General features: G+C 41.2%; 2 protein-coding genes across 2 annotated transcripts in view; one reads left to right on the forward strand and one right to left on the reverse strand.

The window, feature by feature from the left end:
* LOC126424942 (uncharacterized) overlaps positions 1-25,172 on the reverse strand; it is a 244,563-nt gene that overhangs the window by 29,631 nt on the left and 189,760 nt on the right. The gene's annotated exons all lie outside the window — the stretch shown is intronic.
* On the forward strand, positions 4,926-6,802 carry LOC126424941 (uncharacterized). The gene is made up of 2 exons (XM_050087793.1): positions 4,926-5,325; positions 5,615-6,802. The coding sequence occupies exons 1-2, from the start codon at positions 5,039-5,041 to the stop codon at positions 6,741-6,743; spliced, it is 1,416 nt and encodes a 471-aa protein (XP_049943750.1). The 5' UTR covers positions 4,926-5,038; the 3' UTR covers positions 6,744-6,802.

Below are 25,172 nucleotides of genomic sequence, written 5' to 3' on the forward strand. Positions count from 1 at the left end.
GGGAGGCATGCTAGGGTAGTTTGTGCAATTGCAATGACCACTGTATCTGGATGGCTCTTCTGGTCAGAGCATCTGTCTAATAAACAGAAGACCCGGATTTGAATCTTGGTTTGGCACAAATTTTCAACTTTCCCCATTGACTCCCATCAATGCCCACTCACAACCAAGGTCTGTAATCCCTTTGTGTATTAGATTATATTAAAAATTTAAATGTCTGTCTGTAAATTCCATGTGCTACTGCTTTATTATTTAATATTGTGCTTTACAAAAAGTACCCATACTGTTGATATCTGGGAGATAGTGTGTCCTCATGAACTTGTAAAATATTAAAGTGCTTCCCCAATTAATCACTTTCTGCACTGTGCCCCGACACAAATGTGAGGACCACTTTTTTCACTGAAACTACTGTAACAGGGGTGGCTTACCTGAATATGTTGCAAGAATGGCCTTTCCCCAATTAGGTTAAACTGAAAACTTTATTTGGCAACAAGATAGTGCCCTTCCCCATTGGCATCTCTCTGTCTGAGAGTGACTGAATGTTGCAGACCCTGACCGTTAGATTGGTCATTAATAGTCAGTATGACAGAGCTCTTTCCCACTGGCCTTCACATTCACCTGACCTCACATCATATAATTTTTCCCTTTGAGGCTTCATAAATGATCAGGTGTACCTTCTGCCACTACCTAATAATTTGGCAGAGATGAGACACAGAGGTGAAGAGGCTGTTGCTTCCATTACCCCAGATTTGTTAACCAAAGTGTGGGAAGAACTTGATTTTAGGTTGGATGCCATATAAGTAACGGTTATATACTTAACATTTGCAAGAAAAACTAGGAAAAGTTTGTCTTCAATTCGATGTACAATTTATTGTAAATAGCGAAAATTAAAATGTTAAAATATAAAGTGCAGAAGATTCTTTTACAGACACCCTGTACTATATAACTTGTTTATCTGATATAAAAAGCTTAATATTTATTAGATTACAACTGTATTTTTCAAAGCAAACAAGTACCTACACATGTGAATACTGAGTTCTATTGGCAGCATGTTTGTTTTGCAGCTTTCCAGCAAACACTGCTACTTGCCATGTAGCTATACGAATTTTTCATTATGTGAATCTAGATATTCATGTAATTTGCAGAAAGAGTGGCTAATGAGGTATGGTTTCAATTTTATTTTTAATTTGCCATGTTTTGCTATTTCTTGCTTTATATTGGACAGGAGTTTGTTGAATATCTTCATACTAGTAAATAACTCCACTCTGAACCACAGACCAGGAGACAAAGTCTACATGAAAATTATTTTTTTTCTTTTCCTCATATTGTGTTTGTGTAAGCCATAACTCAGCTGAACTTGACTTTAATCAGAAACAAAAACCATTATGGAGTATAAGTATTGGGAGGTATATATAAAACTTCCAAGTATGCTTCTGCAACATGTAAGGTTATGAGCTTTACACAATATTCCTACTGCTCACTTTTGCTGAATAAATACTTTATACATATGCTGAGAAATGAGGTTGATAGAAAATGCCAAACAGTTCAGCAGGAATGGCCAGAGGACAGGCTATACAAGGAAAATGAACTTTAAGGCAATACTATATAAAAGGAAGAGGATGTAGGTGAAGGTGAGACAGGAGAGATGATGCGAGAAGAATTTGTCAGAGCACTGGAAGACCTAAATTGAAACAAGGCCCCTGGAGTAGGCAACATACCCTCCCTCAGAACTACTGGGGTATCCTTGGGAGAGCCAGCTTTGATAAAACTACTACACCTGGTGTGCAAGACAAATGATACAGGCAATATACTTTCAGACTCCAAGAAGAATGTAATAATTCCAAATCCAAAGGAAGCAGGCGGTAACATGTGTGAATTTTACCAAACTATCAGTTTAATAAGCTATGGCTGCAAAACACTGACACGAATTGTTACAGGTAAAAGTCAACCTAACAGATGATGTTTGGGTTCTGGAGAAATGGAACAAATAAAGGTATACTCACACTATGACTTCTGTAAGAAGATGGGTTAAGGAAAGGCAAATCTAGATTTAGAGCATTTGTAGATTTTGAGAAAGCTTTTGACAATGTTGACTAGAATAAACTTCGAAATTCTGAAGTTAGCAGCAGAAAAATACAGGAAGCAAAAGATGATTTACTACTTCAACGGAGACCAGATGGCAGTTATAAAGAGTCAAAGGGCATGCAAGGGAACCAGTGTTGGAGAAGGAAGTGACACAGGATTGTAGCCTATCCCGAAAGTTATTCAATCTGTAAAATTAGAGTACAATTATTTAGGTTTACCAATGTTACAGTAGTCATGTTGGAGACAGGAAAGGACTAGGAAGAGCAGTTGCATGGAATGGACACTGTCTCAAAAGGATAGTATAAATGAGAGAGAGAGAGAGAGAGAGAGAGAGAGAGAGAGAGAGAGAGAGAGAGAGAGAGAGAGAGAGAGAGAGAGAGAGAGAGAGAGAGAGAGGGGGGGTGGGGGTTGGAGGGGGGGGGGGCATTATATTTCAGCAGTTATTGAGAGATGAAGAGGCCTCCACAGAATACTGTAACATGGAAAGCTTCAACAAATCAGTCTTCAGACTGAAAACCACACGCTAATTCCATAAGACAATAGCGCATGAAAAAATGCCAAACAAGCCAACACGTTTATCTTTAGATGAACACAATCAAAGATGCTTGTAGGTCACAACATGCTGAACTAAACTTTTTTAATCAGTCTATGTACACTAGAAATCAAGGAGTCTCCTCTTGCTTCTGTCTGATAGTCATGCAACCCACATGAATATAAAACTGACTGAGGTGCTTAGAGCAGAAAACACATCTCCATCACTAAATTGTCTCCACATTTTACATGTCTCTTGCAGTCATGAGATAAAACTTGCTTTGCACAAGCATTTGCCGGCCGCGGTGGCCGTGCAGTTCTGGCGCTACAGTCCGGAACCGCGGGACTGCTACGGTCGCAGGTTCGAATCCTGCCTCGGGCATGGGTGTGTGTGATGTCCTTAGGTTCGTTAGGTTTCAGTAGTTCTAAGTTCTAGGGGACTTATGACCTAAGATGTTGAGTCCCATAGTGCTCAGAGCCATTTGAACCATTTGCACAAGCATTTAGTAGTATGACAGAGAAAGAATATTAAAAGTGTATCCAAAACTGACTTTAGTAATATTCTTAGAGTGGCAAGGAATAAAAGAATCTTCCAAACAACCCAAAATAAGCATCTGCAAATATGGATTGGGATTAAGACTCAATTATTGTTCAAAATAGGGCATCATCCTCCCCTCACATTAGGTCCTACCGAAGACAACCATTCTGTAGTACAAGGACTTACTGTAGTAGGAGCTTGGTCTTCCACAGAACCTGTGCTTGCTGTTGTGCATTTATTGGAGTACCCAAATTTTTGAATAAACTGCTGACACTTCTGCAAAGAAGCCCAAAGAGCAGTCCTCAAGTTAAGATTCGAGGAACTTAAACTCCTTGAGGAAATATTGTCACTCTCAACATAGGGAAAAAAAGGACACCCAGGTGATGAAACAGCAGTACCAATTAGCCTACAGATCTTTAGATGATTATGCTCAAAAAATGTGAGCTGGACATACAACCTGATATGACAAAATCTGAAATTAAAAAGTCCAAGACAGCTACCAAAACTGTTATGAAGAAGAAGAAAAGCAAACATTACAAAACAAGAAGTTATGGAGTGTTTCATGAAAAAACATACTATTTGGGAAGGTGCAAAAGTCGTTCTACAATATGATGACGATAAAGATTTAATGGAAGTTGGGATGAGGTTTTTCAAGTGATTAGGAGCTGACAGATACTGGTGTCTATTGAAAGACATGAAGCTGTTGCAAAATCCTACTTGATTTTTGGACCAATCAATAGAGTGTTGATCGAAACCTTTAATGTTGAAGCCATTGATGATGTGTACCAACTCTACAGAAATGTGAGAAAGTATCACAATGAGCGCTTTAAAGAGATCACATAAAATTGTTTATAAAAAATATTTATCAGAATTATAGCGAAAGTCACATTCTTGTCTGATGATCACACCATTTTTTAATGAAAGAAAACGTTCCCATGGTTTCTATGTACAATTTATCTCACCTTAACTACCTATTCGCAAAGATTTCACGATAGATGCAACGTTTACTGCCACAAAAACGTAGGCCGATTATATCAAAGCCATTACACAAATCGTAATAGCTTGGCAATTGAACATAATCTAACTCATAGTTCCGTATAAGTTACACAAAAGTTAGAATCGGTTATATCAAAGAGACTACACAAATCGTAATAACTTATCAGTTGAAAATAGTCTAATAGTTCCATATAAGTTACACAAAAGTAGTAACTGCACAAATCTGCTGATTGTTTGCACCACAAACTCGGATATTAAAACTTTGGTTTTTTGAACAATGACGGTGCGTCGCATTTTGATACTATAACACATCATCTCCGTACAGAGAGCTGTAAATGCACGAGCTTGTGCAACCACGAAGTCGTAAACAGCTGCGTCTAACCTATAATGTATCTGAGTGACAGTACAATGGTGAGACGTCCCATAATCGCAAAAATCGCCAAAGAACACACTCATTTGAAAAATTTTCTGTTACAGACATACTAGGATATTATTTTTGAAAACACTATTTGGTTTACGAAAACAATTATTCCTCAGTGTTTTTTTTCTCCGTTCATATGCTCCATAAGGGTTTTTGTTGCTGATAAAAAAAATCATTTTCAGCTGCACCGTGATCTACATAATCACGACAGAAGACACAAAAACAATTTTCAGTTACTGTTTGTTCACAACGTCTTGATCCAGACCTCCACACATCTTGATTGGCTCTCGGCGTACGGCGCAGGTCAGTCGACTTGGGGCGAAACTGTTTTGTTTTTGGCCACTGCCAACATTAACGGCCTAAAAACGCAGTACCTCACTCCTTAGTGTACTAAATAGCCATTAGCCACTACGAAGGAAGAAGGAATTGTTCTGCAACGTCGTGCTGAGTCGCAAGTTAATAATCTCTTAATGAGTAACGAAGTGCATCCTGGCCCGTCGCGAGCAGCACTTTCTATTCTTTCCATTCCTCGCATGAGCAGAAGATGTACTTTACGGGGTGAAGCCCGAAGAATAATTAATAACATAGTCGAATGTTGCGAACAGGAATGCGAAAGGAAATACCTATTCCAACCACTCACTCAATCGGCGAACCGAACAGCGACGTACACAGGAGCAAGCATCAGCACCGTAAGAAGAATTCGGAAATTTTGCATAGAAAATCCTGGGAAATTACCAGAGACTCCAGGCAAAAAGAGGTAAATCTCTTTCTAAATATTTCACTTCCAAAGATCACTTAAAGAGCCCGAGACATGTATGAATTTATTTAAAATGTGTCTTTTCCTTCTGTTGTTTGTGTGTGCAAAATCATCATGCTGACTGTAGGAACTCTTAGCATAATATCACCTAGTTCTGCATAAAATGCAGTCCTGCTTTCTAACAATCCTTTCTGTTTTTTAAATTCTCTTTCACTACCTGTAGCTCTGCACAAAGCACAGTCTTGCTTTCTAACTTTTTTGTTTTGTTTTTTAATTCTCTCTCACTTAGGCCAAAAGCTACTGGGAGAATCCAATGGAATGAATTTCATAGGAGTGTTGTGAAACAAACAATTGAAGACTTCTATTTGGTGCAGAAGATCGCTCCCAGTCTGCGGAAACTTCGGCCAATACTTAAGGAAAAGATTGGTTGGACGTGGTCTGTTACATCTTTGAGGAATACTTTGCTGTCCATGGGATTCATATGGAAAGATAGGCAGTATAAGAGAAGGTTATTGCTAGAACGTAGTGATATTGCTGGCTGGCGGTCGCATTTCATTGTACAAATGAGACATAGTAGAGCAGCAGCCAAAGAAATATTCTATGTTGATGAAACTTGGATAGACAGCAATTTGGTAGTTGGAAAATGCTGGCCAAAGAATGCTGCAGCAGGCGTTGCAGGATGGGGAACTTCCTCTAAAAGACTTATTGTAGGAAGTGTTGGATCGAGAAAGGGATTCATCAGGGAAGCCCAGCTAAATTTCTGGGCAAACTCTGCAAAAGGAGACTATCGTGGTCAAATGACTTCGGAAATCTTTGAGAAGTGGTTTGAGACCATGGTTCTCCCAAATCTTCCACCAAATGCAGTCATAGTGATTAACAATGCTCCATATCAGAACAGGCAGGTGGACAAAACACCCACATGTTATCATACAAAGATGAGGATGCTGCAGTGGCTCCAAAAGAGGCATGTCCCTTGTAGTGAAAACATGAGGAAACAGGTTCTGTTCTCATTAATTCAAGAACACTGCCCTAGTGAGAAGTCATTTGTGATTGACGAAATGGCTAAAGAGAAAGGCCACTTGGTTGTCCGCTTGCCACCACACAACTGTAATTTGAGTGCAATGGAATTGGCATGGGCGAAAGTGAAAAGATTGTTTACGGAGCTCAGTGTTACAAGTGACTTGTTGAATGATGATCTGCTTCAGCTTGTCATTGAAACCCTTCTGTTAGTTACTGCTGATGACTGGGAAGGGTACTGCACGAACAAACAACAACTGGAAGAAGATTACTGGAGGCGTGACGCTGTCGTCGAACATGCAATAGAAGACATCATGATTAACACTGCTGAATCGGACAGTAGTGATGATAATAAGGATTTATGCACAGATGATGAATACAATGAAAGTGATTCTGATTGAGTTACTTGTTTTTGCAATTCAGCATTAGAAATGTTAATAAATATTTAAATTTGTAATCATTTTCTTCGATGACACATTGTGAGTTTTACATCTGGCCCTTTTGAACATCAAATTTTCTATGACATTTGATATGGAATTGGTAGCAATAAGCACCACAATTCAACATGAACATGTCAGTTTTGATTTCACAAATCCTGCAGTCTTTTCAAGGACACATGATATAAAGCAGTACGCACATGTGTACGGTCAGGGCAATGCATGAGAAAGTGAGTTTTCGCCCCCCTCCCCCCTCCCTCATCACCACCACACCACCGCTCACTCTTTGTTTATCTATTTGTCCAAACAGGGGGGGGGGGGGGGAGGGGGGCCGACCTTGCTGACTCCACTCCCCGTATCCCTTGAGAATTCATTCAGGATTTATGGAGAAACCATTGACTTTGCCTCCTTATCTAGAGTTCAGAGTAGAGATTTATACTTCGGTGCAAAGATATTCAACTAACTCTTATCTAATCTTAAGCTAGAAATTGACAGCCCTAGAAAGGAAAAGTAAGGCTTGTTAGCCACTCTTCACAATTTACCCGAATATCTAGATCCAAAGATTGAAAAGTTTTGGTAACCACTAGGACATAGCATTGTCCACTGTAAAAGTGCCTGATAAGTAATAGACTCATTATTTAAAGATGTGGGTAATGATTTGCTAAAAAACAAATTATGTATAGCCAGCATCTTCTACATTGCTAGACTGGACTTAACCAAATTTGGTACACATACTGCTTCCTACACAAAAATCAGCATGGTCATTGTTAAAACTTCCTAGATCCCCTAGTAGCTGAGATATGTGTGCCTGCACGGCAGGCATGTTGTGTGGGTAGTATCAGCATGCCTTGTAGGGGCTACATGTTTGGAAGGACACAGCTAAGCATAGATAGGAAGCTTGAAGTTGGATACTGGGGGGGGGGGGGGGGGGGTTACGAGATGGATAGAGAAAAGAGGGAGGAGAAGGCTGACAGACAGAGAGAGGGGGGGGGGAGATGATAGACAGAGATAGAGGGGGGGGAGTATAAGATGGAGTGAGTGAGTGAGTGAGGAGGAGGAGGAGGAGGAGGAGGAGAGAGAGAGAGAGAGAGAGAGAGAGAGAGAGAGAGAGAGAGAGAGAGAGAGAGAGAGAGAGGAGGTGGTGAAGGACAGATAGATTGTGGAGGAGGATGAGACGGACAGAGAGAGAATGAGGAGTATATGCTGTAAAAGATGGGACAGCAAGATGGACAAAGAAAGATGGAGGAGGAGATGGACAGGTAGATGTGGGAGGAAGATGAGGACATGGGGGGAGGGGGGGGGTGGGGGAGAGAGGAGATGTGCACAATATATGTGCCAACCATGGGGAAAAAGGCTAATAATGATGTGAAGTAAATATTATACTGACAACAGGAGATGAACAATTGATAATTAATATAACTGAGAAGACAACATCTTCTTTTAATGTGGCAACATTTTTTTTGTAATTTACTTGGTTATATTTAGCTAGAATGAACACGAGTAATACTAAACAGTATAATGATAGTTTACTGTAAATACAATACAGGGATTAAGTTTCTATTCATTCATTGTGTTTTGTAAATCCCATCAAGGATGACAACTTTCATGGATGTAGACTGAGTCGAGGTATACTGTACCAAAATACAAGGAAATGATAGAAACTTAATCTGCATACAGCATTAACAATAAAATACCACTATTGTGCTTAATGTGAGTCATGCTTATACCATCTAAATTTAATAGATTCAATTATTGAGAAAGCTGCTACATTTATCTACTATAAGCAGCACATTATTTGCTCGATTACAAAGATATTTTTCAAAGAAAATATGTTTTAAATCGGTAAATACTGAATCTCGTTTATAGTGCATTATTACTTGTCCTCCAGCTTGATAAACTGTTCTACTGGCATGTATCTAACAGAACCTTAGAGTCCCTGAATCTGGATATTCAAATAATTTGTAAAAGCAGTTTCAAATGAGGTACTTTTTTATTTTTATTTTGAATTAATAGGGATTCACAGCTTCTTGCTTCATGTTAGATACGCACTTAATGAATCTCTTACCTGCAGAGTACGTAAGTACACAGCTCCCTCCTGAATCCTAAACAAGGAGGCAATGTCTACATGAAAAACTATGTTTGTGTCTTGTATTGTGATTTAGCTGAAACTGGTTTTAATTGTGGGGGGGAATCATGATTAAGAGTATGATAAATATGTTGGAAAGTGAGTGCAATAATTCCAATCTCTAAAAAGTGTTCTACAAGATGTATACTTATCTGCTTTAAACAATAGTCTTACTGTTCACTTCTGCTGAAGAAACACTTTATCTACTTTAGTTGCATTGCCACGGAAGGTAATTCTATAAGACATCAGGATTAAAAAGATGCAAAATAATCCAATACACTCGTATTTAGGCAAGCAGAATAAGAGAGGCTTCAAAGGACATAACATGCTGAACCTAGCTTCTTGATTGTTTTGTCTGTGTGTTGAGTCTACTTTAACTTTCCATCCTACTAAACCACAAGGAATTTCATGCAGTGTGTTTCATGTAGTATGTGACAATTATGGTCTATTTTCGCCACTGACAGGTTGTTGTTATTGGCTTGGAATGGCATAATGTGCACCTCTGTGAGACTAACACTTGAACTGGAGCTTTGAGAGTGGGAACCTTCTCCTGTCCTGGTCGAGGTCTCAGTGATGTGCTATTGTCTTCCTCCCACTTGGTATAATGTGTCCAGTCTGTATTTGTGTTGTATGGGTGTCTGTTATGGATGTCCATACAGGGAAAATGGTGCTGACACATAGCCTACTTATCTGCAAGGGGACTGCTGAACCTCACATCCCACATGACAGATGTATCATTATAGTGTGAACTACTAATGCATAAGATGAGATGTCTGAACGCATTGAAAATATGGTGCTGGATAGAAAAGATCTTGTTGATAGCAAATCTCTCAATTGAAGATATTCTGAGTAGAAAAAGTGAGTAATGATCTGTGCTACAAACTTTACAGATAAGGAGAGATCACTTAATTTACCACTTCCACTGAAGAAATAGTTTACTTGTTAACTGCTGCATGGTTCAAGCAGAGAGTTAGGGAAAGACCTAGACTGCAATACTATAGGTAGATCAGAGATGATGCTGGAGCAGGCTCATATGAGGTATACCAACCAATCTTTGGATTGAGAATTAAGAATGTGTCATATGTCTCCATACCATGAGATGACATGGAGAAGCTTGGAATTTAACCCTTGACATTGGCACAAAGTATGGCGATCAGGAACTGTATGCCATCTCTCTGTCCCCTTCCCAGACAAATACTGGCAACTCCTTCCACCACCAGGGTCAAAGACGGCTATCTCTCGGCCAGGTACTGCTGCACAACTGAGCCTTAGGCACACCAGCTGCAGAGGTGGTTCTGTGCTGCAGGAGAAGCAGTGAACAGTGATAGTAAGCTCACCAGATAAAATATCAATTACCCACTTGAAAGAGCTCACTGGTCTTCATTTTGGGGCACTGTAGGTGTCTTAGAACTGATACCAGACAGTCATATGACCATCCACCGCCGATGTAAGTATTAAACAACAAAGTTGACACTCAGCGTGGTGGCTGGCTGGAGTGACTGCAAAGGCATTTCCCTTTTATAGCTGCTCCTGTCAGCCAGCACACTGCATTTCAACTTTGTTTTTGCACATTTAGTAATGACAGTCAAGTAGAGTGTATGTGGTGGTTGGTTGCATGGAATAAGCACATTGAGATGTTCAGTGTGGGAGGTCATAGAATGCAAAAAGGAACTGTCATGTTTGTGCGCCATGCTGATGACCGCACCACGAACGAAGTTGTCCAATTTGTTGGTGTATAAGTGCAAACTGTTAAGTTTGTTTACAAGGAATGGTGTACCACTCACAACCATATAATGCAGCATAAGAACAGTGATTTGGGTGGGGGGGAATCTATGTGACAGTGCCTAGAGATGAGTGTTGCACTTTGTCAGTGTCAGTCAATCTCAAATTGGAATTACAGACATTAGCTGCATGTGGGCATTGATTAATATCAATGGCATTCCATCTCATAGGGGAGTCACGCTGCGCATCCGGGATGACATTCATAGTCACCCCATCTCCCTGACTACTCACCTACAAGGTGTTGCAATTAACCTTTATCTTCCTCAATTGACCTTTTCCCTTTGTACCATTCACATCTCTCCATCATTTGGTATCACCAGGGCAGACTTCCTCCTGCTTATTGGGCAACTCCCTCACCCCTTTCTGTCGCTTGGTGACTTTAATGCACACCATCCCCTTTGGGGAATCTGTTACAGAGGTGCCCTATTGGCTGACCTACTCAATCAATTTAACCTCATCTGCCTTAACATGGATGCATCCACATTCCTTTCAGACTCCATACCCACCTATACCATTTGTACCTCTCCTTCTGCACTACCCAGCTTGCTCATCGTCTCGAGTGGTCCGTTCTCCCTGACACGTACTCGTGCGACCATTCCCCATGTGCCATCCGATTGCTGACTCCTACCCCATCTATGTGCACACCTAAATGGGAGCTTTCTAAGGCCAACTGGAGGCTTTACTCCTCCCTGGTGAGCTTTGACGAACAACATTCCCCAGTTGCAATGACCATGTGGAATATCTTACAAATGTTATCTTACTGCCTCAGAAAGTTCCATTTCTCGCACTTCTTCTTTACCATACTGTGTCCTGGGCCCTTGGGGGACTGAGGCATGCTGTGACGCCGTTTGTGTGCAGATACGTGCTTCTGCATTTTTAACCGTTATTCTATGATGGCAAACTGCATTCATTATAAACGGTTGCATGCAAAGAGTCATCGCGTTCTTCGGTATAACAAGAAGCTAACTGGATTTCATTCACTAGTTCTATTAACAGTTCCACTTCCTCTTCCGTCACGTGGGCCAATCTCAAACAGCTCTCTGGGACCAAGGTTCATTCCCCAATTTCTGGCCTGACAGTAGCAGCTGATGCCATAGTGAATAGGATTGCTGTCTCCAACACCTTGGGCTGCCATTTTGCAGAGATTTTGAGCTCCTCCCACTATCATCCTGCCTTCCTCCATCGGAAACGAATAGAAGAGGCTTGGGTGATACCCTTCTCTTCTCCGAATCATGAGTGCTACAATGCCGCCTTTGCTGTGAGGGAGCTAGAGTGTGCTCTCACTTCATCTCGATCCTTTGCTCCAGGGCCAGACGATATTCATAGTCAGATGCTGTACCACCTTTCTCTTGTGGGCAAACACTTTCTCCTTCATGCGTACAACCACATCTGGGCAGAGGGCATGTTCCCCAGATACTGGTGTGAAGTCATTGTCATACCCATACCTAAGCCTGATAAGGACAAACACCTTCCTTCTAGCTATCGCCCCGTTTATCTCACCAGTTGTGTTTGCAAGGTGATGGAATATATGATTTATGCCCAGCTGGTATGGTGTCTTGAGTCTTGCAATTTACTAACCACTGCACAGTGTGGATTTCGAGCATGCCGTTCTGCAGTTGACCATCTCATCACCTTGTCCACTCATGTCATCAATGGTTTTCTGCGGAAATCCGAGACTGTGGCCATGTTTCTCAATTTGGAGAAAGCCTACGACACCTGCTGGGTGACTGGTATCCTCCATACTCTCTACGCGTGGGGCTTGTGTGGCCGGATACCCCATTTCCTTCAGAAATGTTTAAAATACTGAGTTTTGAAGGTACATGTGGTTTCTGCCTTGTTGGACACTTTTATCCAGGAAAATGGTATGCTTCAGCATTGTGTCCTGAACTTTGTCCTCTTTGCTGTTGCCATTAACCCTATAATGGACTGTCTCCCACTGGGTACCTCTGGCTACCTTTTTGTTGACGATTTTGCCATCTACTGCAGTTCTCCATGGAGTTGTCTCCTTGAGCGGCATTATCAGTGATGTCTCGATTGTCTTTACTTGTGGAAAACTGACAATGGGTTTCGCTTTTACTCTGACAAAACTGTTCATATGAATTTCTGGTGGCACAATTGGTTTCTTCTACCATTTTTACGCCTTGGTCCCGTTGTTCTTCCGTTTGTTGAAACTACAAAATTCCTGGGGCTCTTGCTCTATAGGTAACTTTCTTGGTCCTCCCACGTGTCTTACATGGCTGCCCACTGTACGTGGTCTGTCAGTGGCCTACTTGTCCTCAGCGGTACTTCCTGGGGAGTGGATCGGACCACCCTCCTCACTTTGTAACGGTCCCTTGTCCATTCAAAACTACCTATGAGTGTTTTGTTTATGCATCGGCACATCTGTCCATCACATGCCCTCTCAATACTCTCCATCACTGTGGCATCTGTTTGGCCACTGGCACATTTTACATTAGCCCAGTGGAGAGTCTGTCATTTGTCTGCCATGTGTGGCCACCCCTCATATGCCTACTTCTTTGATGATTCCTTTGACTGTCAGTATGGGGCTCATCCCTCTTCTCTGTTATCTCCTGGATTTCTCTTTTGACTCTTGTTCCAGTAGCTTAACTTGACGCTACGTGCCACTTTCCCTGTGGGTGTGACCCCTTCACCACCTTGGCTTTGTGCGGCAGTTCGTGTTCACCTTGGCCTTCATTCACTTCCTAAGGACACTACTCCAGCCTCACTCTATTGCCTTGAGTTTTGTGACCTTCGCACGGAACTTCACAGTAGTACCTTTTTCGAGAACGGTGCTCAATATTTACAACAGAACTCTTCGCCCTGTATCAAGCCATGCCATACATCCAGAGACACATACTTTTCAATTCCATCAAGTGCTGTGACTCTGAGACCTTCAGTGTCTCTGTGTGCTGTACACCTTCCATCCCTTAGTGCAATGGGTCCAGGAAAGCTGTCACTTGCTCACTCTTGATGGAGCCACTGTGATGTTCATGCGGGACGCTGATCACACCTGTGTGATGGGAAACGAGGCTGTTGATGCTGCTGCCAAGAGTGCAGTTCTGATACTTCAGTCCACTAGTTTCTTCCATTCCCCGGCAATGGTCTCTGTGTTGCCATCTGTCAGCAGGTGATGTCACTTTATCATCACCATTGGCCCTCCGGGATGGGAACAATGACCAGGAAGTTAAATCTCTCCCAGTCGCTTGGATGACTTCCTCTCAACACTCTTGCTGTGAGGAGATCATTTTAGTTAGGTTACGTAATAGGCACTGCATTTTTAGCCATCACCATTTGTTAAGTGGTGCTCCCCCACCACTTCGTGCTAATTTCCCTCAACCTTTTAATGGTCTATCATTTCCTGACGGAATGCCCATTTTTTTAACCATTTACGTTCCAATTTATGTGTAGCATCTGGGTTATTGGGCGTTTTAGCAAATTATGCGTGGGCTGTCAACTGAGTTTTACTTTTTATCTGTCGTAGCAAAAAGCCGAAGGACATTTCATCTTTAGTTCAGAACCCATGTTTCTCTGTAGTGTATTTCATGGACCTTTCTCCTAGTATCTGTTTTCTGGGTGTCTTTCCTTCCGTCAATTGGGCTTAACATGTAGTCACTTTTAACACTTTTTTTTGTCTTTGTGTTCTATGGTTCTGAAATGGGAACATGCCCTGAAACAAAACAGAATGATTTATATTGATGGGACAAGTTGAAAATCTGTGGCGGACCTTGATTCGAGCACAATTGTCCTGCTTAGTAGGCAGATGCGCAGACCACTATACCCTCTGAATATAGTGGTCAAGACAACTGCACAGACTACACTACTACACTTTCCATCAGTCCCATACTCTCAACTTATACCACACACACTGCTGATGTAGTGCCTCTGATCATCAGCCTCACTACTCACAGCATCTTGACAGTTCTTGTAAGAGCTCAAGCTTGGTGTGCATTGGCACAGAAGGCATCATGGCCATGATTGCCTTAATTATATATGTGTTGTCACGCTCAGCTCAAACTCTTAGCAGAATTGGCAAGATGCCACGAGTAATGAGGCTGATGATCAGAGGCACTACATCAACACTGCACGTGGCATAAGTTGAGAATTTGGGTCTGATGGGAGGTGTGCTAGGGTAGTCTGTGCAGTTGTTGTGATCACTGTGTCTGGATTGTGTAGTGGTCAGTGCATATGCATAGTAAGCAGGAGACCTGGGCTCAAATCCTGGTCTGACATAAATTTTCAACTTGCATCATGCATGTAAATGAATGCCCACTGGTAGCTAATCTCTTGAATTCCTTTGTGTCTTGAGTCATAGTAGCTGCAGGATTAAAATGGTATCAGTTCTTTTCGACATGTCTGAAAGAACAGATACCATATATACTGGGTGATTGTCACATAACTTGTGAGGTGAGTCTACATATGAAAATAATAAAAAAAAAGTCCGATTTTCAATCGTTACGGAACTGGAGCGGGTTGAAGACTACGCACATCCATGAATGAATATTAAGAGACGTGTGAATATTGCTAGCCGAAATGCTGTGTAGGCACTGTGGTGGACGGAATAATGGTGGGACAGATGGCTGATCCATCCTACAAGAGGTGTGGAGAATCGCCAACATATGGCAGTATTCTAACATGGCACTGAGGCAATGGCTCTACGTGTACCCAGTGTACAATTGTGGTTTGGATCAGTAAACATGTGTCTGTCGAACTTGAGTGTTGTTTAATTGAGCAAGTCTATTGTATCTGTGAATACATCATGCTGCTTATATTCCCTCATACAGAATACCCAGACATGTTTTTTTGTGTATGGGTACTGTAATGGGAGTACTAGTGCAGCTGTGAGAGAATACCAGAGATGTTTTGGTAATTGATAAACTCCTGTGCCAGGGTATCTCCCAGCATTTTTCAAACATTACGCGAATCTGGAACACTACCCAATGTACACGTAACATCAGAACATGAGGCCATCCAATCACTTGAGGAAAGGGAAGATATTACTGCGGTGGTACAACGGAGTCCCACCACCAGTACCCAGTGCATTAGCTGTCACCTCGATATTCCACAAACATGAGTGTGGCATCCATTACATTCTGGGGGCTTTTACCCATTTTATGTGCAGCACATGCAACATCTGCATCCAGGTAACTCAGTAAGCAGACAACAATTTTGTGAATGGCTGGCTGTACACAGAGATGTCTTGCAGTACACTTTATTTACAGATGAGGCTACATTTACATGCAATGGTATCACAGATACCTGTAACTCTCATACATGGGCAATAGCGAATCAACAGTATGCTAGGGAAACAAGGTTCCAAGTTAAGTTCTCGGGGAACATCTGGTGTGGTATCATTCATGACCAGGTGATAGGGCCTGTTTTCCTACCAAATCGCGTGACAGCTGCAGCGTGTGGACATTTCCCAATAGAAAACCTACTTGCACTTTTGGAGGATGTAATGTTAGAGCAACAACAGTAAATGTACCTGCAACAAGATTGATCACTGATTTGCTGTACCAGACAAGTATCGTAGTATCTTAATAACATATTTCCTTAACAGTGGATTGGCCGTGGTGGCCTGCCAGATCACCCAACCTACTCCCATTAGACTTCTGTTTATGGTGGTGCTTACAAGGGGATGTGTACACCAGGAAGGTGGATACACATGAAGAACTTGTTGCTCTCATCACTGCTGCTGTTGCCCGCACTAAAGCCAACCGAGATGATGATCAGAGTGCAACACAACACACCCTCCAATGTGCTGGCAAGTGCACTGAGATGGGTGAGGCACCTTCTGAACACATCAGTCATCTGTCCCACCATTATTCTGTCCACCACAGCATCTAAGCATTTTGATAAATAATGTTCATACCTGTCTTCATAATCATTCATAAATATCTGTAATTTTCAACTTACTCCATAGTTTTATTTTTTTTATTCTCTCTCTCTCTCTCTCTCTCTCTCTCTCTCTCTCTCTCTCTCTCTCTCTCTCTCTCTCTCTCCCCAACCAGATGACAACAACCATGTTCAGTGGTTGTTTGTGTTCATTCCTGGTTTCTTGAACTCAGGCACTCTATTGTGCTTTGACTATCTACATCTATATCTATAATCTGCAAACCACTGTGAAGTGCATGACAGAGGGTATATGCCACTTTACTGGTTCTTAGGGCTTTTCCCTGTTCCATTCACGTATGGAGTGCAGGGAAAATGATTGTTTAAATGCCTCTGTGCATGCTGCAAATAATGTAATTTTATCCTCAAAATCCCTGTGGGAGCAAGGGGGGTTGTTGTATGTACCTAGAGACATAATTTAAAGCCGGTTCTTCAAACTTTGTTAGTAAACAATCCCAAGAAAGTCTGCTAACAAGCTGCCTTCAACATCTCAGTGACGCTCTCCAATGCTTCAAACCAATCTCTGGCATGCAGAAAAACCTCTGATAATTCATAATGTCCTGATGTCCTGCTATGTATACATTCAGTATCCCCCCCCCCCAATTCTTGTTTGGTGTGGATCCCACACACTAGAGCAATATTCTAGGATGGGTCACACAAGTTATTTGTAAGCAATCTCTTTTGTAGCATAATTGTATTTTCCTAGTGTTATACCAATAAAGCAAAGTCTGCCATCTGCATCACCCACACAGCCTATGTAGTTGTTCCACTTCATGTCCCTATGAAGTGCTACACCCAAGTATTTGTATGAGTTTACAGATTCCATCTGTGAATCACTAGTATTATATTCATAGGATACTATGTTTTTGTTTTGTTTTGTGAAATTCACAATTTTACATTTCTGAGCATTTAAGGCAAGCTGCCAATCGTTGCACAAACTTTGAAATCTTATCAAGCTCTGATTAGTAGAGCTTCATTCCATCTTTATTTCATTGCAGATAGCTGCATCATCTGCAAAAAGTGTGAGGTTACCATTCATGTTGTCCTCAAGATCATTAATATACACCCGAAGTTATTTTTACATCTGTCGATCACTCTCGATCCAAGATAACACGCTGTGTCTTCCACTCCAAGAAATCCTCAATCCAGTCACAAATTTTACTTGATACCTCATGTGATGGAACTTATGATAATAAGTGTAGGTGTGATACTGATTCAAATGCTTTTCGTAAATAAAGAAAGACTGCATCTGCCTGCCTGCTTTGATCCATGGCTTCCAGGAAGACAAGTGAGAAAAGTGTGAGTTGAGTTTCACATGATCAAATTGTTTGAAATCCATGCTGTTTGACATGGAGGAGGTCATTCTGTTCAAGATATCTCATTGTGTTTGACTCGGAATGTGTTCCAAGATTCTACAACAAATTGATGTCAAGGATATCAGATGGTAGTTTCGTGGATTACTTCTGCCACCGTTCGTGTAGACAGGTGTGACATGTGCTTCTTCCAACTATTGTACAGAATTTTTTCTTCAATGGATATATGATAGATTATAGTTAGAAGAGGGGCTAACTCAGCCACTAATTGATTATAAAATCTGATAAGGATTCCATTGGGCCCTGGGGCTTTGTTCAATTTTAATGATTTCAGCTGTTTCTCAACTCCACTGACACTAATATCTATGTCACTCATGTTTTCAATGATTGAGAATTAAGTTGGGGCAAGACTTGTAGAGGCACATTTGAAAACAGAGTTAAAAATTTCTGCTCTTGTTTTGCTACTCTCAACTTCAGTTCCTATCTCATTCATGAGCGACTGGTGCCACTAACAACTTATACATATGACCAGAATTTTTTGAAGATCATTTGACAATTTTCTTGTATGGTAGTCATTGAAGACTTCACACTTTGCTCTCATGACCGCCAAATGTGTTTCATTCAGATAAACCAATTGATTGTAATGACTGGGACTGTTTGGAACAGTGAATGAAACATATCAATCAATTTCCCTGCAGCTTAATTACAGGATCAAATCATCAATGAGGCACTTCAACTGAATATCGAATTCCTGAAGAGATTTGCAGATTCTCTTGTTTGCCAAATTTAGGCTATTTTCATTGCTGTGTGGTGTCTCCTTGGAATGACTAATTTTTTGTCTTTTGTGTGTGTGCAAAAAAAAGGAAAATGAGGTAGAACAAAGAGGAGAGGTAGATAACAGGCAACCACAATAAACAACATAAGATTGCCAAGAAGAGCAGAAACAAAATGTAAAACAAACTGCCACATTAACAGAGTAAAAAGTTTCTAAATGATGTTGATATCTACTCAATAATATCCTTGTGATTCCACTGTAATATTTTGTACTGGCTCTAGATTAACCACTTTCAACAAAATTTCCAGAGTACCCCAAGGAAGTGTGATAGGACTGTTATTGTTTACAGTGAATATAAATGATCTAGTAGAAAGCATCGAACACTCTTTAAGACTGTTTGGATGATTGGTTGTGTGCAACGAAGTAGCAATGCCAGAAGACAGTACTGATTTGCAGAATGACTTGCAGAATAGTGATGAATGGTGCATGCTGTGGCAGTTGACCTTGAACATAAATAAATGCAACATATTTTGCATACACAGGAAAAGAAAACCAGTACTGTACAACTGTGCTATTGACAAGAAACTGCTGAAACAGTATCCGCCATATGATATCTAGGAGTAACTATCCAGAGTGGCCTTAAGTATAATGACCACTTAAAACAAGTAGTAGGAAAAGCAGATGCCATACTGACAACAATGTTAGGAAAAGAATAGTTTGCTACTTAGCATAAAGATGACCCAGTGAGTTGCAGATGGGCACAAAAAAAGGCTATTGCACATTCTAGTTTTTAGTAAAAGCCTTCTTCAGCAAAGGAAACACACACATTCACACAAGCAAGCAAGTCATGCACACATGACTGCTAACACCAGCAGCTCTGACCTGGGTCTTTTTGCCCTGACCATGTCTTCAGTTGTGAGCAAATGCTCACACATGTCTTCAACCTATTTCATGGCCTTTACTGACAGTGGTCTTTGACTACATGATTGTTTTATGACTGTACAAACCAATCCACACAATCCAAGGATGACTCCACAAAACCCACATCAATTTTCAACAGCTATGCTTTGCCAGCAACAACCAGTGTCAGCAAATACACGAGACATCCCTTACACTTCTGCCTGTGCATGATCAGCTCTGACAAATCTCACACACAACAGCAGCATTGGCACATCTGGCCACCCCTCCTCCCAACCCCACTGCCATCATCCCGAAAATGACACAACCCAGGGCCTTCCTGTTTGCCATTAAGGCATGGCGCCTCGCAGCTGCCTTCCTCCAGGTAGCTAAGGCAGCCATTAAGAAAATGTTGTGAGCAGGCAATGTCCATCCCTCAGACAATGCTTGGGCATCACCCATAAAATTAGTACTAAAAAAGAGACAGTTCTATAAGACTCTTGCACACAAAATTTCACTCATTGATTCATGAGAGCTAAGGTTTTTAGTTTGATTGACTGCCAACTGCTGAAAAGCTTATTACCAGATTCCCATGCAACTAGATGATCTCAGTAAGACAGCCATCATTACACTCATTACACCCTTCATCTTATACAAGTTCCTTGTAAAGCCATATGGACTCAAAAACAATGTGCAGAGATTTATCGATGGAGTGCTTTTCGACATTGATAGCTGTTACACGTACCTTGATGACTTCTTAATGACTTGATATTCTCCACAGAGTCCCACAGCCACGAACAGCAATTTGAATTCCTTCTCACTGCCCCGATGGAGGAGTGGTAATTAACAGAGACAGATTATAGCTATGGAAGCAGCAAGTTACATTCCTTGGACATACTCTCAGTGTAGAGGGGTTAAAACCAGCACCAGACTGAGCCAGCTGCCAGCACCCTATCACAATCTTCACTGTTTCTTTGACATCCTGAATTTTTACCAGTGGCACTTGCTGCACACCACGGAAGTTCAGGCACTCCTAACCGAAGCTTTGGCAGGCCCACACACCCACGGTAAATGAAAACTAGTATGAATCACAGACATGCAAACAGTATTTGACTGTTGTAAAAAATGTCTTGCAACAGCAGGTTCATTAGCACACTCTATAGCAGATGCTCAGACCACCATCACCATGGATGTTAGTGACTCAAGTATCAGGGCAGCTCTCCAGCAAGAAATGGCATGTGGTGATCAGGCTCTCAAATTCTTCTACAGGAAGCTAACAGAATCCCAAACAAAATGGTCAGCTTTCAATCATGTGTTATTTGCTGTGTATGATCTTGTACACACTCCTGGGAAGACATAGCGGGATACCACTTCATCATTTACGCTGATCGCAAACCACTTGTGGACACTGTACAACACCTTTCAAAGACAGTCAGCCCATAACAATTCTGTCATCCTGACCTGATTGTCCAATGCTCCACTGACATTCAACACATGACAGTGCTGTCACCACGACCTGATTCCCCAGTACTCCACTGACATCCGACACCTGCACAGGGCAGGTAACATCGTTGCCGACCACCTTTCTTCAGTGCAGATGATCTTCACACTTGACTACAGCACACTTGCAGACAAACAAAAGTGGGACCCAACTAGCCAAGCCTTACTCAAAGACAGCTAAAAATTGAATGGCAGTCGTTTCCGGTTTCAGAGGTCAGCATTCTTTGCGACATCTTGCAGCACAGTATGTGACCAGTCTTCCCTGCACTGATGCCGTAGACAATCTTTGACTGACTACATAACTGTGAGACTTTGAAGTGCATTTCTCAGCTATAAATGGGCAACAAAATTGGTGTCCAAAATTAAAGCAACAAACTGCTAGTTCACTGTCCTGTATCTAATTCACGATGTAGTCACACAAACAGTCAACACCTGTCCATACGATCGTGTTCTGCAAGGAAGATGGCATCCCAGTCAATGGACAACCACTCCAATGATGACACTAGGGCACCTACCAAATGGGGTAGAGTTTGGTGGATGGTCCCATATCCACAATCGCTGTGTACACAGTCACAGACAGTGCAGTATGGCACAGAGAAGATGAAGATGCCTACCAGACTTTCTGGTAGGACAGTCGCAAGCTAATTGTCCCGATGGCTTACTGTGGACAATTCTGTTCTCTTTCAGATGTGGCAACAGTTTATAGAGACTGGAACTGTATCCCGAAGACCAGGGCGGGGCCAACCATGGGTGACATCAGAGAGAGAGAGAGAGAGAGAGAGAGAGAGAGAGAGAGAGAGAGAGAGGACCGTTATTTGGCTATAAGGGCACAACGGTACCACCTTAATACTGCACGCCAACTGGCATCTGAGCTCGCAGCACCCACTGCCTGTATTGTATTGAGGATAATGGCAGAGTGGCTGTTATTGTCAGAGACCTGCTGTATCTGTGCCTCTGATGCACCTTCACAGAGGGTAAACATCTAGAGAGAAGTCGTCAATGTGGTTGAACAGTGGGTCAATGTTCTTTTCATAGATGGATCCCCATTTGGTCTGGAGAGTGATTATCAATGGATTCGTGTTTTGATGGAATGTGGAACATGATTTTGGGACACAAACATTGCGGGAAAAGACTGATATCGAGGAGGATCCCTAATGATGTGGGCAAGAATTATGTTGATCACTTGAACAGCCCTTTGTGAAATTGTACTGGTGAATTGGCAAGATTTAACTGGTGTCAGATATTGTGACAAGATCTTGGAACGTCATGTGTTGCGAGATGCTGTGAGCCCATGCTTTGTACTGATAGATGATAATGTTCAACTGGGTAGAGCACAGATTGTTGACATTTTCTTGGAAATGGAAGACATTGCACTCATGGCGTGGCCTGCTCGCTCTCCTGCTGTGAATCCCATAGAGCATGTCTGGTATGCACTAGGGAGACTGGTTGCATCACATTGGCATCCACCAACCACTCTCCAAGACTAGCAAGCAGTCGTGCAGGAAGACTGAACATTATTGCCTCAACATTAGACTAATAACATCATTGACAGCATGCCCCAATGGTGTCAGGCATGCATTGTTGCCAGAGGTAGTCACATCCCACACTGAGGACATTACCCAGTTCTTGGAATGTGTGTGTGCAAATCTGTTAAGTTGAAGGAAAAAAAAAAAAAAAAACCAAAGGATATTTTTGTCTACCATTATACAAGTTGCAGTTGTTTATGTTCTATATTCTTTATTGCAAAATTTCTGTTTGTTGCTTTAATTTTGGACACCATTGTATTTGCCATAGAACAACAAACATTTGGACACAGCTGTTTAGCTGGACAAATTACCACACAATTCTGCATTGTAGAGACTAAATTAAACAGGGACTTGTACTCTGAGCTAGGTCATAACCTTGTCGCCGAACATGTGTAACTTGTTGAAAAGTGGTGTGCAAAAGTTCACAGTTAATATCTTAAGTTTTAACCTCATAAAGACTCCTATTGTGTAATTTCAAACAAGCAACAATGCTGTTAAGGGTCATACACTAAATGAGGCACAGTGCCCTCAGAGTCAGGCTGGTTAACAAGTTAAAAAGGAGTCAACACATGGATAAACTAATCAAGTGTGTTATGCCCCTAGAAACATCTCTCACTGTGAAATTTCCAGGCAGATTAAAACTGTGTGGCAGACTGATATTCGAACTCTGGACCTTTGCCTTTTGTGGCCAAGTGCTCTACCAAGGTACTGGCAGAAGTAAAGCTGTGAGGATGTGTTGTGAGTTGTGATTGAGTAGCTCAGTTTGTAGAGAACTTGCTCACAGATGGCAAAGGTCCCAAGTTCGAGCCTCAGTCCAGCACACAGTTTTAATCTGCCTGGAATTTTCACATCACCACGCAATCTGCAGCAGAGTGAAAATTTCACTCTGGAAACATCCACAAGACTGTGGCTAAGCCATGCCTCCACAATATTTTTTTCGTCCTGGAGTGATAGTCGTGCAAGTTTTACAGCAGAACTTCTGTGAAGTTTGGAAGACAGGAGATGAGGTACTGGCAGAAGTAAAGTTGTGAGGATGATTGTGAGTCATATTTTGGTAGCTCAGTTGGTAGAGCACTTGCCCATGAAAGGCAAAGGTCCTGGTTTGAGTCTTGTTATGGCACACAGTTTTATAATCTGCCAGGAAGTTTCATATTGGTGGACACACTGCTGCAAGGTAAAAATTTCATTCCGGGGTCTCTCACTGTGTTGACATGCAGACAGGAATGTTGGTTTATTTTGCATATTTTCTCTAGTAAAAATCTATGTATATCTTTTATTTCTCTTTCTTAAATGCAAGATTCTTGCTATTTTAGAAAATTTTTCTGAGTTTATAATATCTTATAAAGTGAAAGTAAGTCATAACCTCTTTTCATCTTCCTAAATTTCTATCTTCTTTTCATAAATTGTTAATTTTAAGATTTTTATTTCTTCATTACTTTAAAGTCTGTAAGTATTGAAAGTCATTATATTTTTAATCCCTGTTACAAATAAGAAATATCAAATAAGTTCCTCATTCGGTGCAAGTACAGTTTCATATGGTGAAAATATGACCTGTCTTAGTAACTAGGTGGCAGGTCATTTGTAAATAGTAGAGCAAATAAATAAATAAATATTTTCTCTTCCTTTTGTCTTATGGAATTACTTTCTGGAGCAATAAATAAAGTGTTTGCTTAGCAGAAGTAAGCAGCTTGGTTATTATATGTGCAGACAGGAGGAATGAGTAGAGGATCATGAAACAAACAATTAATGCTAGTGAACTCAGGTCCAGAAACCAGCATTTTTCCTAATGCAATGTATGCACGAATGCAGTAATGCTAATTTTAAAATACTGTTAATGTCTGAGGCTATTTTTATTTTGAAACACTACTAGTGATGCACAAATTATAAAGTTCTCTTTTGATTTTATCATCATTCTGGATACCTAAGTAGAGGTAAATATTGTTGTGAAAACAAATGTCACAACTTGCCAGTACCGCAGCCTCTGATGTCCTCTGACTTGAACCTGTTGGACTTTTTTGTGTTGGGATATTTAAAAGCTTTGATTTGTACAAGCCCTGCTGGTGGTGTCTGTCAGTGAACTTGGAAGAAATTGTCAGTGCTGTCAGTACATTCAAACATGCCTGGAATTTTTGAATGTGTACAGCATTGATGGGGAGATGTGTTGTAGCCTGCTTTCACATTAATGGAGGTCCTGTTGAACACTTGTTGTAATGTATTCATGTTCCAGTGCATACCTGCAGTTTGGAACCTTAGGGAGTCTGTTATAAGGTTTTCATGTACTCAGTTATAATGCATTGCGGTGGGGAAGTAGTTGGTTTCCCAATCTATGTCTGTTAGGGTTATTAGGGTGTTTTACTGTCCTCTAGTCACCTCTTTTGTTTGCACATACAACAGACAGACACCCTGTAAGCAGCTGATCTTTTGAAATTAGCAGCTGCCTTACTAATTTACTAGTTCAAATTTAGATGCCACAAGTGTAACTAGCATTAACCATTAGAGAGACAGTTTAGTTTTAATATAATATGTAGATTAATAATAGTATGTAGAGCAAGTTTCCAAAATGTCTTCGTCTTATTGTAGACTATA

This window comes from Schistocerca serialis, chromosome 10 (genome assembly GCF_023864345.2).
Source record: "Schistocerca serialis cubense isolate TAMUIC-IGC-003099 chromosome 10, iqSchSeri2.2, whole genome shotgun sequence".
Classification (NCBI taxonomy): Eukaryota; Metazoa; Arthropoda; class Insecta; order Orthoptera; family Acrididae; genus Schistocerca; species Schistocerca serialis.

What these genes read in the sequence shown, in the direction of transcription:
- LOC126424941 (XM_050087793.1), top strand. Translation starts at nt 5,039, where the DNA reads ATGAGTAACGAAGTGCATCCTGGCCCGTCGCGAGCAGCACTTTCTATT. An exon ending in GAGACTCCAGGCAAAAAGAG is followed by an intron (nt 5,326 to 5,614) that starts GTAAATCTCTTT and finishes TCTCTCACTTAG; the next exon opens with GCCAAAAGCTACTGGGAGAA.